This window comes from Physeter macrocephalus, chromosome 21 (assembly GCF_002837175.3).
Source record: "Physeter macrocephalus isolate SW-GA chromosome 21, ASM283717v5, whole genome shotgun sequence".
Lineage (NCBI taxonomy): Eukaryota > Metazoa > Chordata > Mammalia > Artiodactyla > Physeteridae > Physeter > Physeter macrocephalus.
The window spans coordinates 46,107,369-46,120,360 of NC_041234.1; the positions used below are offsets into that span (position 1 = coordinate 46,107,369).

Below are 12,992 nucleotides of genomic sequence, written 5' to 3' on the forward strand. Positions count from 1 at the left end.
AGGTCTTTAATCCATTTTGAGTTTATTTTTGTGTATGGTGTTAGGGAGTGTTCTAATTCCATTCTCTTACATGTAGCCGTCCAGTTTTCCTAGTGTGGAGAAAAGGGAACCCCCTTGCACTGTTTGTGGGAATGTAAATTGATACAGCCACAATGGAGAACAGTATGGAGGTTCCTTAAAAAACTAAAAATAGAATTACCATATGACCCAGCAATCCCACTCCTGGGCATATACCCAGAGAAAACCATAATTCAAAAAGACATATTCACCACAATGTTCATTGCAGCACTATTTACAATAGCCAGGTCATGGAAGCAACCTAAATGCCCATAGACAGATGAATGGAAAAGATGTGGTACATATAGAACATACATATGGATGCCAAGGGGGGAAGGGCGGGTGGGATGAACTGGGAGATTGGGATTGACATATATACACTAATATGTATAAAATAGATAACAAATGAGAATCTGCTGTATAGGACAGGGAACTCTACTTTGCTTCACTGTACAGTAGAAACCTACACAACAGTGTAAAACAATTATACCCCAATTTTAAAAAAAAGAAATTAAAGAATTCTAATGGAAACCCTGATGACTTCATAAAACTGTTAACAGAAGATCATGATCAACAAGAATTAGTTACATAGGGCTGAATGTTAGTTTGTATAACTTTTCGTCTGAAATATTACTAGTTTTTAATCTTGGTTGCCCAAATATAAGGAAACCCTTCACCTTAAGTTAATTATGACTTACATCAATTTGGTAAATAATAACTTTGTAAGCAGAATTGTAACATTCATCTTTTCTCACTACTTGATTCCTCCAGAATTTGGGAACTCAGTGAGTATTCTTATTTTTATGGCAATGTAGTTATTTGCATAAGTTCAATAAGAGTCTGTTCTTATAACAGGACATATTGGAAACATTGGTTATGTTACCGTGTTTTTGACTGGAATGTCATATTTGAGAAATTGCACAGAATCAGATATGACCAGATAGCTTTAAAGAACTAAGGTGAACTTTATGGAGCCATAAACACCCTTGGAAAAACAATCTGGTACCTTGCTTACAAGGAGCCCAGCAGCCTTACCAGGTAAATAAGAAAGGTCATTTCCTGGCCGGCCAGGAACCTCGAAATATTTTGAGGACCTTGAGAAGGGAGGAATTCACCCAAACTATATATAGATAGTATAGGCGAATCTGATGACAAGCCCTTGGCATGGCTTTACTGGCCTTGAGAGGCCTTTTAAAGTTCAATCTGAGATTCCTTATGAAACGTTCCAGCACAGCCAATTTAAAAGAGCTTGTATGATCAATTACCCTTATGCAAATAATCAGGCAAAGTTTATTGAAACCAGACTTATTCTGCAAGCAAATTAGTCAACTTGGCTATATTTTGTAGAAATGAGGGTAATTTTAGAGAGAAAAAAATTGTTTCTGTAGATGTTTGGTTCTAGTGTTGTTGTCTTTGAGGTTTTGTATTTATTGTCTAAGACTCACTTCCTGGATGGCTTCTTGTTACTATGTTGCATTATGACAAATGTTTAATTGAATTATTTAAAGGACATACTAAGATTGTTTCTGAAGCTTATCACATTGATTTATCTTTGGATGAAGATCAGGTGACCTATGGCCTGCAACCAGGAGATGATGTACACTGGAAAAGACATCATTGAAAGGACTCTCTCCAACATAGATTACAGGACACTTGTCAGATACTCTTAATTAGCTCTTGCACAGCATAACTGAAGGGAATTGATTCTTGGATTCGTATTTCCCACTTGAAAGGGCCCCTGCACTGGACTGGTCCATAGAGAGGACTGCTCACCTTAAACTCACCTTAAAACAATGCTCAAACAGAGGAGAAACCACTACCACCCCAGGATGAGAAGAAGACATTAGAATGAGACAACTATCCGAAGATGCTGGACCTGACCCATATGATTATTTATTGTGTTTTTTCATTTCTTTGACTTCTGCACATAACTCAAATGTTTCTCTATCATTGGCACAAGTCCCATGTAGACTTTAAAAATTAATCCAATTGTTGGATTTATGGTCAATTACCTATGTCAAGTACTTCTTGGTGGATTTCTCCAAGGCTCTAATTGGATGGTCCTTAGGAAAATTATTCTAGAAGAAAGAAGTTATAGTTTTGTTCGAGCCACTTTTGTTACTGCTAGATGGAACCCCTTCACTTGGCCAATCAATCATACTTGCTCTGACCATGGTCATAAATATGAATGACTTAAATCTGCATCATAATCACCCTTGTTTACTGTGCTTTTCCTGGTAACCTCCCATAACTGACGCTCCCCACCCTCAAAATCCTCTTTTGTCTTTAGCTGAGGATAGTATTTAAGGTGAGGGCGTTGGCCATTTTGGTGAGTTACTCAGTTTTTCTGGGTCTCTTCCATGTATACGTTATTAAATCTTGTTTGATATTCTCCTGTTAATCTTTCTCATGTCAATTTAATTCTTAGACAAGCCAGAAGAATGTAGATGGGTAGAGGAAAATTTCTTCTTCCCAGACCACAGCCTTGGAAACCATCCAGTACCTTGGGGGTGGGAGGGGAGGATAGCTCTTTGGCAACTTTTTTTTTAAAGTAACACATGTATATAGTAAAAATTTCAAACTGCATGAAAGGCCATACAATGACTAGCCCTCCCTTGAAAGTCAATAAATAGTCCCTCTCATCTCTTATTGCTAGTCCCTCAGTTTCTCCCCCAGAGGCAACCACTGTTACCAGCTTCCTGTGTAGTCATTGGGACGTAGTCCATGAATATTCAAGTATAAAGATATATATTCCCTTCTACTTTTTTACATAGATGGTAGCATACAATATAAACTGTTCTGCACCTTGCTTTTTATATATTGTTTTCTTCCAAAATTTTGTCCTAACGAAATACCCTGCTTCCTTTTTGAGTTAATTTTGACCATTTCTCCAGGAAGCTGCCTGTTTCCTCAATATTTTCCAGTTGTTTTCAGAGTTGTACGTTATATTGTCTTGTAATTTAGAACAACTAACAGAGTTCTTCATACCTATTAGTCTAAATGTTAATCCCTCTTCTAACACTTACAAACTTGCTAAGCAATTTTGGGCAAGTCCCATGAGTCGTGCTGTGTAGTAAATGTTCATAGTCTAACAGAGGGTAATGATTGTAGTGTATTAAAGAATGATGAGTGAGTTTGGCAATTTTCTGAGGTATACTTGCAACTAAAAACATAAAATAATTATTATTTTAGGAGCTTAGCCCTATGCCACCCCTTCCTCTATAAACTTCCTTCCTGAGTTTCTCTTCATAACATATTAACTCACACTCAACCTGTACCCTATTAGTTAAATAAGGAAAACTGGCATTTTTAGACTGAAATAATGCCTAGGTAAGCCAAATACTGACTGCTTCAACAATTGTTTTATGGCCTGTCCTCCTCTGAAGCCAGCATCAAGGCCATCTTGAAATGAGTGGCAAAGAGGCCAAGAGATGAGGCTGGGTGGTATAAGTTGCGGTTTTCAGTTGGGGAGAGATAACTAATTTTGGATGTTGGCAAGGAAATAGAAGAGGTTATTAATGGCCTCAGGGAAGCTGGAACGGATTTGGTAATCTGATAATGAGTGCTGAGGTCAGGACAGGGGTAGGGGTGGCATTGAGGGTGGGAATGGTAGTGGGAGGGGTGGAGCAGGTGTGGGAAGCCGAGGCTGGGCCTCGGGAATTGTATTCGATACATAATAATCTCTTGTAACATTAAAAAAAAGTTTCATATCTACTGGCCTACATGTTAATATTATTCCCATCAGTATTTGCACATGTACTGAAACTGTGCTTGGTCTGAGAAGGAGAATTATAAGAATATTTAAACAAAACAGAACAACAAACACACACACACACATCTCATTAGTTTGGGAATTTCTTCACACTACAGCCACATTCTTTCTTCTTAAGTTTATTATTTGTGTGCTTTCCTAGATTGCCCATCCAATAAAATAAGGCTAGTTCACATCATCCCCTACCCGGTTTGTTGAAAGTGGAAAACTGGTAATTACTTGCCCCAGTGGGCACTCAGTACCCTGCATATTGCTTGCATCAACAATGGATGTATTGCCTGAGCTCATTTTAGCCTGAGGTGAGGTGAACTGGAGTCTGACACACAGAGAAAGTCCCAAGATAGGACAGGAAAACGAGATAGGGACATGCAGGAGTTTTCTTTAAAAAGTTATTCTTACAATAATCGCCCTCTTTCAGCCTTGAACATCTTCAGTACTTGCCCTAAATCGCTTAGCAACTTTGTAAACTGTGGTAAATTGTGGTGGGATTAAAATGTTGGCAAGTGTATACAGAGAAGTTTCCCCCACCCCCGCCCCCAAGGGGGTGAGGGAGAAAAGCAATTTTGGAGGTCGGTGCGGAGACAGTATGAAAGCTTATAACAACAGTCCAGTAAGTGGGAAGCTGCTAGGTAGCGGAATGAAGCGCAGGGAATCATCCAGGCGAGGGCGACAGTGGAGGGAGCAGCTATTAAGGTGGGCTTCATCCCTTTATTCAGCAACTGGGAAAGGAAGTCTCTCGGCCGCTGGGGGAGGGGCAGGCTTTTTCCCTAAGGTGCAGTGTTGGGATGGGAGGCGGCACCCCGAGCCTCCTCCAGAGAGCCGGAAGCAGACGCTGGCGGGGGCGGGGGGGGGCGCGAAGAGGTGGGAGGGGGGAGAGAAGGAAGCGGCGGTCCCGCGGCCGACGCGAGTGCGCTGAGAATCGGGGTGGAGTGTTAAAAAGGGAGCGTGTCTAGCGAGACCCGTGGCCCCGAAGAAGGGAAGCGAGGCGACGCGAACCCCTGCCCAACACCCAGAAGACGAGGGAGGAGGGCCGGGGCCGCTAGCAGCTGCTAGGCGCTTTTCGGTGACGCGGCCGCCACGCGCAGACGCGCTGATGGGCCGCGGCCTCCACGTCTCAGGTTCCGCAAAGGCCTGTGGGAGCGACGCGGGAGAAGGAGGGCCAAGATGGCGGAAGCGGCGGAGTCTCCAGGAGACCCGGGGACAGCAACGCCCAGGCCCCTGGTGAGCTTGGGTTCTGCGAGAGAAGGGACCGAGGGTGAGGCAGATGCCCCTTAAGGAAGTCGGGCGACGGGCTCGTGGCGTGAAAGAGCCGGAATCCTTTCCTCACGGCAGATCCTTCCTGTACACGATGCCAGAACAGGTCCCAACACTGCGCCTGTTCTTTGGGCTAACCGCTTCCCCCCACCCGCGTTGTTTCCACGCCTTCTTGTGAAACTTTCATTCACTTTCCTTTTCATCCTCGTCCCCTGCATTTTGTTAAATGGTGAGCTTTAGGCGATTTAAGTATTTGCATCTGCTGTTCCCTCATTTTATGGAGACTAGCCCTTGTTGGAGTAGCAGCATTCTGGGATTAATGAGAGATCACTTCCCGTGGGACGTTATAACTTGACTGTTGATTTGCTCAGTGACCCCCCCCCCCAGTCGTCTTGGTTTTATCCCTGCCCTCCCTGTCGCAGCTCCTTGCAGTCCTCTTCATGATGCTCTCTTGCTCCTGTCTCTGCAGAGGATAGGATTTCTACTGCAAATACTACGATTCCAAAGCCTGGACAAGTATTTAAGAACACAGGCTTTGGAGTTAAAGTTAACTTGGAGTTAAAGTTATCATCCACTCTGCCGCTTCTGTGAATTTGGGCAAGTCATTTCATGGAGAATGTTTTTTCATCTGTAAAATGGAGATAAAAATACCTGCCTCAAAGAGTTTTTACAAAGTTGAAATGACAAATTATGTGAAGTGTCTAATACAATCAGTGCCATAACTGAGTGTAGTCAGCTCAACAGTCTGCCCCCCAATCCCTCCTCCCAAACAACGTTTAGTTATATACCAAATAGTGTTTAGTTATATAGTAGTTGCTCAATAAATGGTACATCCCTTTTCTCTGTTTTAAATTGGCAACTTAACATAGTAGAGGACTGACCTGGGAGTCAGGTGAAACTGATTCTAGTTTTGGTTTTGCTTACTAGCTCTATTTGTTCATCACTTCATTCATTTGACAGATATTTATTGAGTATCCACTATGTTCCAGGCACTCTTTTAGGCACTGAAGATACAACAGTGAAAGAGAGTGAGTAGGTCCAAGTTCTCATGGAAGACTTCTGACCTTGAGGAAGTCACTCTGAACTCTAGTTTCCTCATTTGGAAAATGAGGATAGTAAGTCACCACAGAATTAGAGTACTAAATTAACTAATATATGCATAGGGCCTGGTATGATGTAGTTACAGGTGCTTAGGTGTTTTTAGTTCCTGTCTTTCATCTAAACTGCCCCACTCTTCTTTTATGAAGCTTTCCCCCAATTAATTTTAGTGGTTTTGGTTACTCATTACTCAGTATCCAGTCCACTTCTATTCAACAATGTTTATTGAACTCCCACAGTGTGTAATACACTATGGTAGTTGCTTTAGGAAATACAAATGGCCTGTCCTTATGGTGCTTACAGTCTAATTTGTAGGGATAAGACAAATGTATAATGCTAAAATAAGACACTATATAAGAAAGTTACACATACAGTGTTAACAAAATTTAAAAGAAGATGCTATCATGACTAGTTGGGGTGATGAAGCAAGCTACATGGTAGAAGTTATGTTTGAGGGGGCCCCAGAGGATGGGTAGGATTTGAATTGCAGGTGAGCATAAGAGCTATCAATGATTGACCACCTGCTATGTGCCAGCATTGTGCTAAACATCCTCTGCATATTTTCTAAACTTCACAGCAACTATTTTAGTTAGGTGGTTTTTGAACTATGTTTTACTTGCAGGTGAGGAGATGAGACTCAGAGATTTGATGATTTCCCTAGGGTGGCTAGGCTGAAAATTGAACTTAGGTCTGCTTCTGAAACCAAGACTATTTGCAGTAGTGCTACACAGCCTCTCATTGGTGAAGGTACAGAGGTTAGGAGGTGCTAATGCATTTGTAGAACAACACAGATTACTTTGGCTGAAGCACAGGGAAGTATTAGGAGGTAAACCTTAAAAGATAAGGCTACTAAATTAGGGAGGCAATATGGAACAGTGGTTATGGATGTGTGCTCTGGGGTCGAGTTGTCTAGGTTTGGTTCTATGCTCTGTCATTTAACTAACTGTGGGATATTGGGGAAATTACCAAACCCCTCCATGCCTCAGTTTCCCTGTCTGTAAAAAGGAGATAAAGTAATACTTACAGGGTTGTTTGGTGGATTAAATGAGTTAAAACACATAAAACACTTGGTAGAGTGCCTGGCACATAATAATCATGTAGTGTTACTTCTTCTTATTGACTACTACGCCGGGAGGTTTAATAGGCAACAAGGAGCCACTGGAAATTTTTGAGGAGGGAAGGGTTTTAAATCATGAATTTGACAACATAACAGAGGAGGAGTTACCATGGGGAGTATCTGGAATCTAGGATACCAGTGCAACTGTTGCGGTAGTTCCAGGAAGAAGTGATGACTGTCTGGACTACAGCAGTGGCAGATGTGAAGATTTGAGTAAGGCGGAATCCTCGAGGGTTTGCAGAGCTAGGGAGAATGTGTCTTACATAGTGATTTTCAAACTTTAACGTGCGTAGCAGTCATCTGGGGTATTTTGTTAAATTGCAGATTCTGATTTAGTAGGTCTGGGATGAGGCCTAAGATTCTGCATTTCTAATAAGCTGTCAGGTGGTGCTGCTGCTGCTCCTCCCAGTATCACAGTTTGAAAAACAAGGCTATAGACATGGGAGGAAGTGATACCCTGAACAGAAATACAGAAGAGGAGAATGAGGGCCCTAAATGTTGATTACTTCACTTTTGGAAATGTTTAGTTCGAGATATTGGCAGGCCATCCAATAGATATCCAACAGGTAGTTGGACACTGAAATCTGGACTTCAGGGCTCACAAGAGGTCAGGACTAGAAAGGTTGATTTAGGAGTCATCGGCATAGAGTTGAAAATACAGAATCTTGGGTAATGCCTGTCTATTGCCTGTCTGTTTAAGGAGCAGGAAAAAGAGCCATAATAATTGCTGTAGCCTGGGGTCTGGAAGGAAGCTGGTCCCAGGTGAAGGTGCTGGCTGGAGACCATGCCACTAAGCCCCCACCCCCACCTCTTGGACTGAGCTGTTTCCTGCTTGATCCACCCCACCCCTCCCTCCACCTTGTTGACTCCTTTCTCTCTTCAGGATTTTGGTCAATAGTATGAGCCATCTGCTCCCAGCCACTTTCTTAAGGCTGCAGTCCCTGCTTTTACTGTCTGGTTTTGGCCCTGCCTCTATCTCTTCCCCTCATTGGCCCAAGCCAGGCAGCAAAGTGTGCACATGTGTTTATGTGCACACATGTGTTTATGTGCACACATGTGTATGTATGTGCACAAGGCTGCCTGCACGGAGGCAGGGGAGGGACATGGGGTCCAAGTCACCTTTCATCCCCACTGAGGGGCTAGTCAGAGAGCAGGGTCCACTAGCTGAGGTCCTGGTGGTATTGTCTCATATATGGGGCTAGAGAGCCACAAATCCTGGCTCAGTTCGCTGAGCAACGTCACTGATTCTCTGGAGAAGAGATACTGAGGAAGGGTTGGGATGGGGGATGAGTGGGAATCACATGGCACTATAGTGACTGCAGTGACTTCTGAAACCAAGTAGCTGGAGTTAGGCCAAACTTCCCCAGTTAAGGGCACAGTCTTCCGTAAGAATGTCCTCACTTCAGATACCAGCTGCAGGACCAGGACCACCCTCACTTCTGACCTACTGGCTACAAATTCAGGAGTTCCCGTGATCCCCTCAGGCTCTGTAATTCCCTAGAGTGACTTACAGAACTCAGGACAATGCTGTACTTAAAATTACACTTTTATTATAGCAAAAGGATACAACAGAAACCAGCAAAAGGGGGAGATGCATAGGTTGAGGTCTGAGATGGTCCCTAACACAAAGCGTCCTTGTCTTCTCTCTGTGGAGTCAGGACAGGACCCTGTTACCCTCCTGATACATCGATGTGTGACAATATGCAGAATATTGCCAACCAGGGAAGCTCACCCACATATCTAGAGTTTTTATTGAGGTTTCATTATGTAGGTGGATCATGTAGGTGGATTCATTATGTAGGTGGATCATTGCCTCCGCCGCTTCCAAGAGGCCAGGTTTGTATCACAGGACTCGAACCCCCAATCCTCTAATCTTGTGTTTGGTCTTTTCGCAGTGGTTAGCCAGCATGCTGTCATCTCATTAACATAAACTAGCGGACTGCCAGGGCTCACCTGTTAGCTAAACTATTAGGGCCCACTATGAATAACAAAAGTATTACTATCATTTAGGAAATCCCAGGAGTTTAGAGGCTACCTCCCAGGAACAAAGGACAAAGGCTAGCCAAATACTTTATTCTACAGCAGTGACAGAACCTGAATTGACTCCCTGGGAATCTTGAACCTGAGCTCTTGACATGTATCTATCCCCTTCTGTGAGCCTGCTACTAAGTGGTTTACTTGTATTAATATATTTCTTCCTCAGGACAACCCTGTGATAATAGTACCATTATCTCAATTTTACAGATGAGGAAACTGAGGCACAGAGAGGAAAAGGAACCTGCTCATTGTCACACAGGTAGTAAATGATGGAACTAGGATTTGAACTCAGGCTGCCTGCCTCCAGGAGCTTGCACTCTTAACCAAGGCTCTCCAGATACCACATGTTGAGCATTGACTGTGTGCTAGCTGACATGCAGGTGTTACCTAATTCTTGTAGCAGTGTTGTTTCCAAGGGAGGGCAAAGGCCCGTTTGGCTTCAAAGCCCATTCCTTCTGCACTGCCCTGTCTACCCTAGCAGTAGCAGGCAGCAAGAAAGCTCAAAACAAGCAATCCTGGAGCTTGAATGGGCAGTGTCATAATAGTAAAGGGAGAATAATGACTTCAAAACAGGTTGGTTTACACATTAAGTGCTGAAGAATATTCAAAGGGTGAAACTGAGGAAGGATTCTTGTATTTCTTTTGTTTTCCTTTTTTTTGCTTCCAGGTTTTCTTTCATTTATTTATTTTTTATTTTTTTGGCCATGCCCCGCGGCATGTGGGATCTTAGTTCCCCCACCAGGGATCGAACCCTCACCCCCTGAATTGGAAGCACGGAGTCTTAACCACTGGACTGCCAGGGAAGTCCCCAGATTCTTGTATTTCTTGATTATGAGGTCACTATTAGCACTGTCAGTAAAGTTGTGGGAAGACTAGTGTAGACTACAAAGGATTAAGAGAGTGGGAGAGTGAAGAGCAGTTTGATCAGAGAAGAGGAGAGGAAGGAGAGTAGTTTGAGGGAATGGCAGAAACAAGGAAGTGATATATTTTACCATTTTATTAAGGAAGCTTTCAAATATGTAAATAAAATAAAGAGTAGTATAACAAATCCCATATACCTATCAACATTCTGCTATTCTTATTTCATTTATTTCCCCACCATATTTTTTTTCTGGAGTATTATTTTAACCTTTTTATTTTGAACTAATTTTAGGCATACAGAAAAGTTGCAAAAATGGTACAGAGAGTTCCTGTATACCCCTCACCCACCTTCCTCTAGTGTTAACATTGTATATAACCATAGTACAGTGATCAGAACCAGGAAGTTAACGTTGGTACAACACTATTAAACTACAGATCTTATTTGAATTTTATCAGGATTTCCACGAATGTCCTTTTTTGTTCCAGGGTCTTATCCAGGATCTCACATTGCATTTAGCTGTTATTTTTCCTTAGTTTCCTGCATTTTGTAATCGTTCTTCAGTCTTTCCTCGTCTTTCATGATCTTTTGTGAGTGTTTTAAAGCAAATCCTAGACGTATCACTTTATGATACTTCAGTATGTTTCCCTAATAGGTAAGGACGTTTTTTTTTGTTATCACACATAACATAATAATAATCACTCCTTAATATCATCTAATCTCTGTTCACCTCCCAATTTTCTAAAAAAAAAAAATGTGTTTTTACAATTTGTCCAAATCAGGATCCAAACAAGGTCAGCAAATTGCATTTGGTTAGTAAGTCTGTCTTTTTTTTAAAGGAACATTTCTTTTCCTTTTTTTTAAAAAATTTATTTTATTTTTGGCTGTGTTGGGTTTTTGTTGCTGCGTGCAGGCTTTAGTTGCGGCGAGCGGGGGCTGCTCTTTGTTGCAGTACACAGGCTTCTCATTGTGGTGGCTTCATTTGTTGCGGAGCATGGGCTCTAGGTGCGTGGGCTTCAGTAGTTGTGGGACGCAGGCTCAGTAGGTGTGGCTTGCGCAGGCTCAGTAGTTGTGGTGTATGGGCTTAGTTGCTCTGCGGCATGTGGGATCTTCCCAGACCAGGGCTCAAACCCGTGTCCCTTGTGTTGGCAGGTGGATTCTTGACTACTGAGCTACCAGGAAAGTCCCAATAAGTCTCTTTTAATATATGTGTTCTCCTCTTTTTAATGTAATTTATTTGTTTAAATTCAGTCATTTCTCTTGTAGAATTCTCCACTTTCTGTATTTGGCTGATTGTATCCTTGTGGTATTTTTAGTATGTGCCTCTGTCCACATATTTCCTGTAAACTCTAAGATCTAGAGGCTTGATTATATTTAGATTCATTTTGGCTTGGGGAGGGGAGGCAAAAAGAAAAAAGAACTTAGATGGTCCCTAAAATTAGGAATTTTTTGTTTATTTTTAAACTTTTTATTAAGAAAAATTTCAAACACACAAAAGTAGAATAGTAAAGTGGACCCTCAGGTACCCAACCTTCAATAATAATTACCAGTTTATGGTGAATCTTCTTTCTTCTATAGCCCTACCCACTTCCCTCTATACTATTTTGAAGCAGATCCCCAGCATCATTACATTAGTAAATATTTGATATGTATCTCTAAAAGATAAGGATTGTGTTTTTAAAGAACATAACTACAATATCATTAGTACATCTAAAAAATCAATAATTCCCTAATATCGAATATCTTGTCAGTGTTCAAATTTCCAGTTATCTCCTAAATGTTATATTTTTATAATTTAAAGTCTGGCCCACTACCTATTTTTGTAAATAAGGTTTCATTGGAACACAGCCAAACATAATTTTTTATGTATTGTCTTTGATTGCTTTCATGCTACAGTGGCAGAGTTGAGTAATTGCAACAGAAACCATTTGGCTCTCAAAACCTAAAATATTTACTATTTGGGTCCTTCACAGAAGAAGTTTGGTGACCTCTGCTTTAGGCAATCATCTTTTAGAATAATTAAAAATAAAAAAATATTTTTTATATTTACCTTCATTTAAACCACTTCTGGATATCTTCATTTCCTTGTGTAAATCCAAATCTCCTCTGATATCATATTCCTTTCTGAAGATCATCCTTTAACATTTCTTGTAGTGCATGTTTCAGCTTTTGCTCATCTGAAAAAAGGCATTGTTTTGCCTTCATTTTTAATAGCTATTTTTGCTGGATTTAGAATTCTGGGTTGACAGTTTTATTTGTTCAGCACTCTAAAGGTATGTCCATTTTCTTCTGCCTTGTGTAGTTTTGGGTGAGATGTCTGTTACCTGCTTCCTCTGATTGTAATGTCTTTTTTCTCTGGCTGCCTTTAAGGTTTTCCTCTTTATCTTTGGTTTTCAGTAGTGTGAATGTGTCTAGGTTTGTGGATTTTTGCTTTTGTCTTTAGGTATTTATCTTTTTTTTTAAATTTTTTAAAAATTGAATTAATTAATTAATTAATTAATTTGGCTGTGTTGGGTCTTCGTTTCTGTGCGAGGGCTTTCTCTAGTTGCGGCGAGCGGGGGCCACTCTTCATTGCGGTGCGTGGGCCTCTCACTGTCACGGCCTCTCTTGTTGCGGGGCACGGGCTTCAGATGCGCAGGCTCAGTAGTTGTGGCTCACGGGCCCAGTTGCTCCGCGGCATGTGGGATCTTCCCAGACCAGGGCTCGAACCTGTGTCCCCTGCATTGGCAGGCAGATTTTCAACCACTGCGCCACCAGGGAAGCCCTAGGTATTTAACTTTTTTTTTTTTTTTTTTTTT

General features: G+C 41.7%; 1 protein-coding gene across 3 annotated transcripts in view; it reads left to right on the forward strand.

Moving 5' to 3' along the window:
• Positions 1 to 4,720: 4,720 nt before the first annotated feature.
• The window catches only part of YIPF6 (Yip1 domain family member 6), a 79,444-nt gene continuing 71,172 nt past the window's right edge, over positions 4,721 to 12,992 (forward strand). Inside the window, exon 1 of one of the 3 annotated variants that reach the window (XM_028482532.2) lies at positions 4,721 to 5,050. In XM_028482532.2, the coding sequence (XP_028338333.1) occupies positions 4,994 to 5,050 (57 nt within the window). In that variant the 5' untranslated portion in view covers positions 4,721 to 4,993. Of the gene's footprint in view, positions 5,051 to 5,112; positions 5,313 to 12,992 lie in introns of those variants that run through there. The other 2 variants (XM_007118955.4, XM_024116559.3) reach the window with 2 other exon arrangements.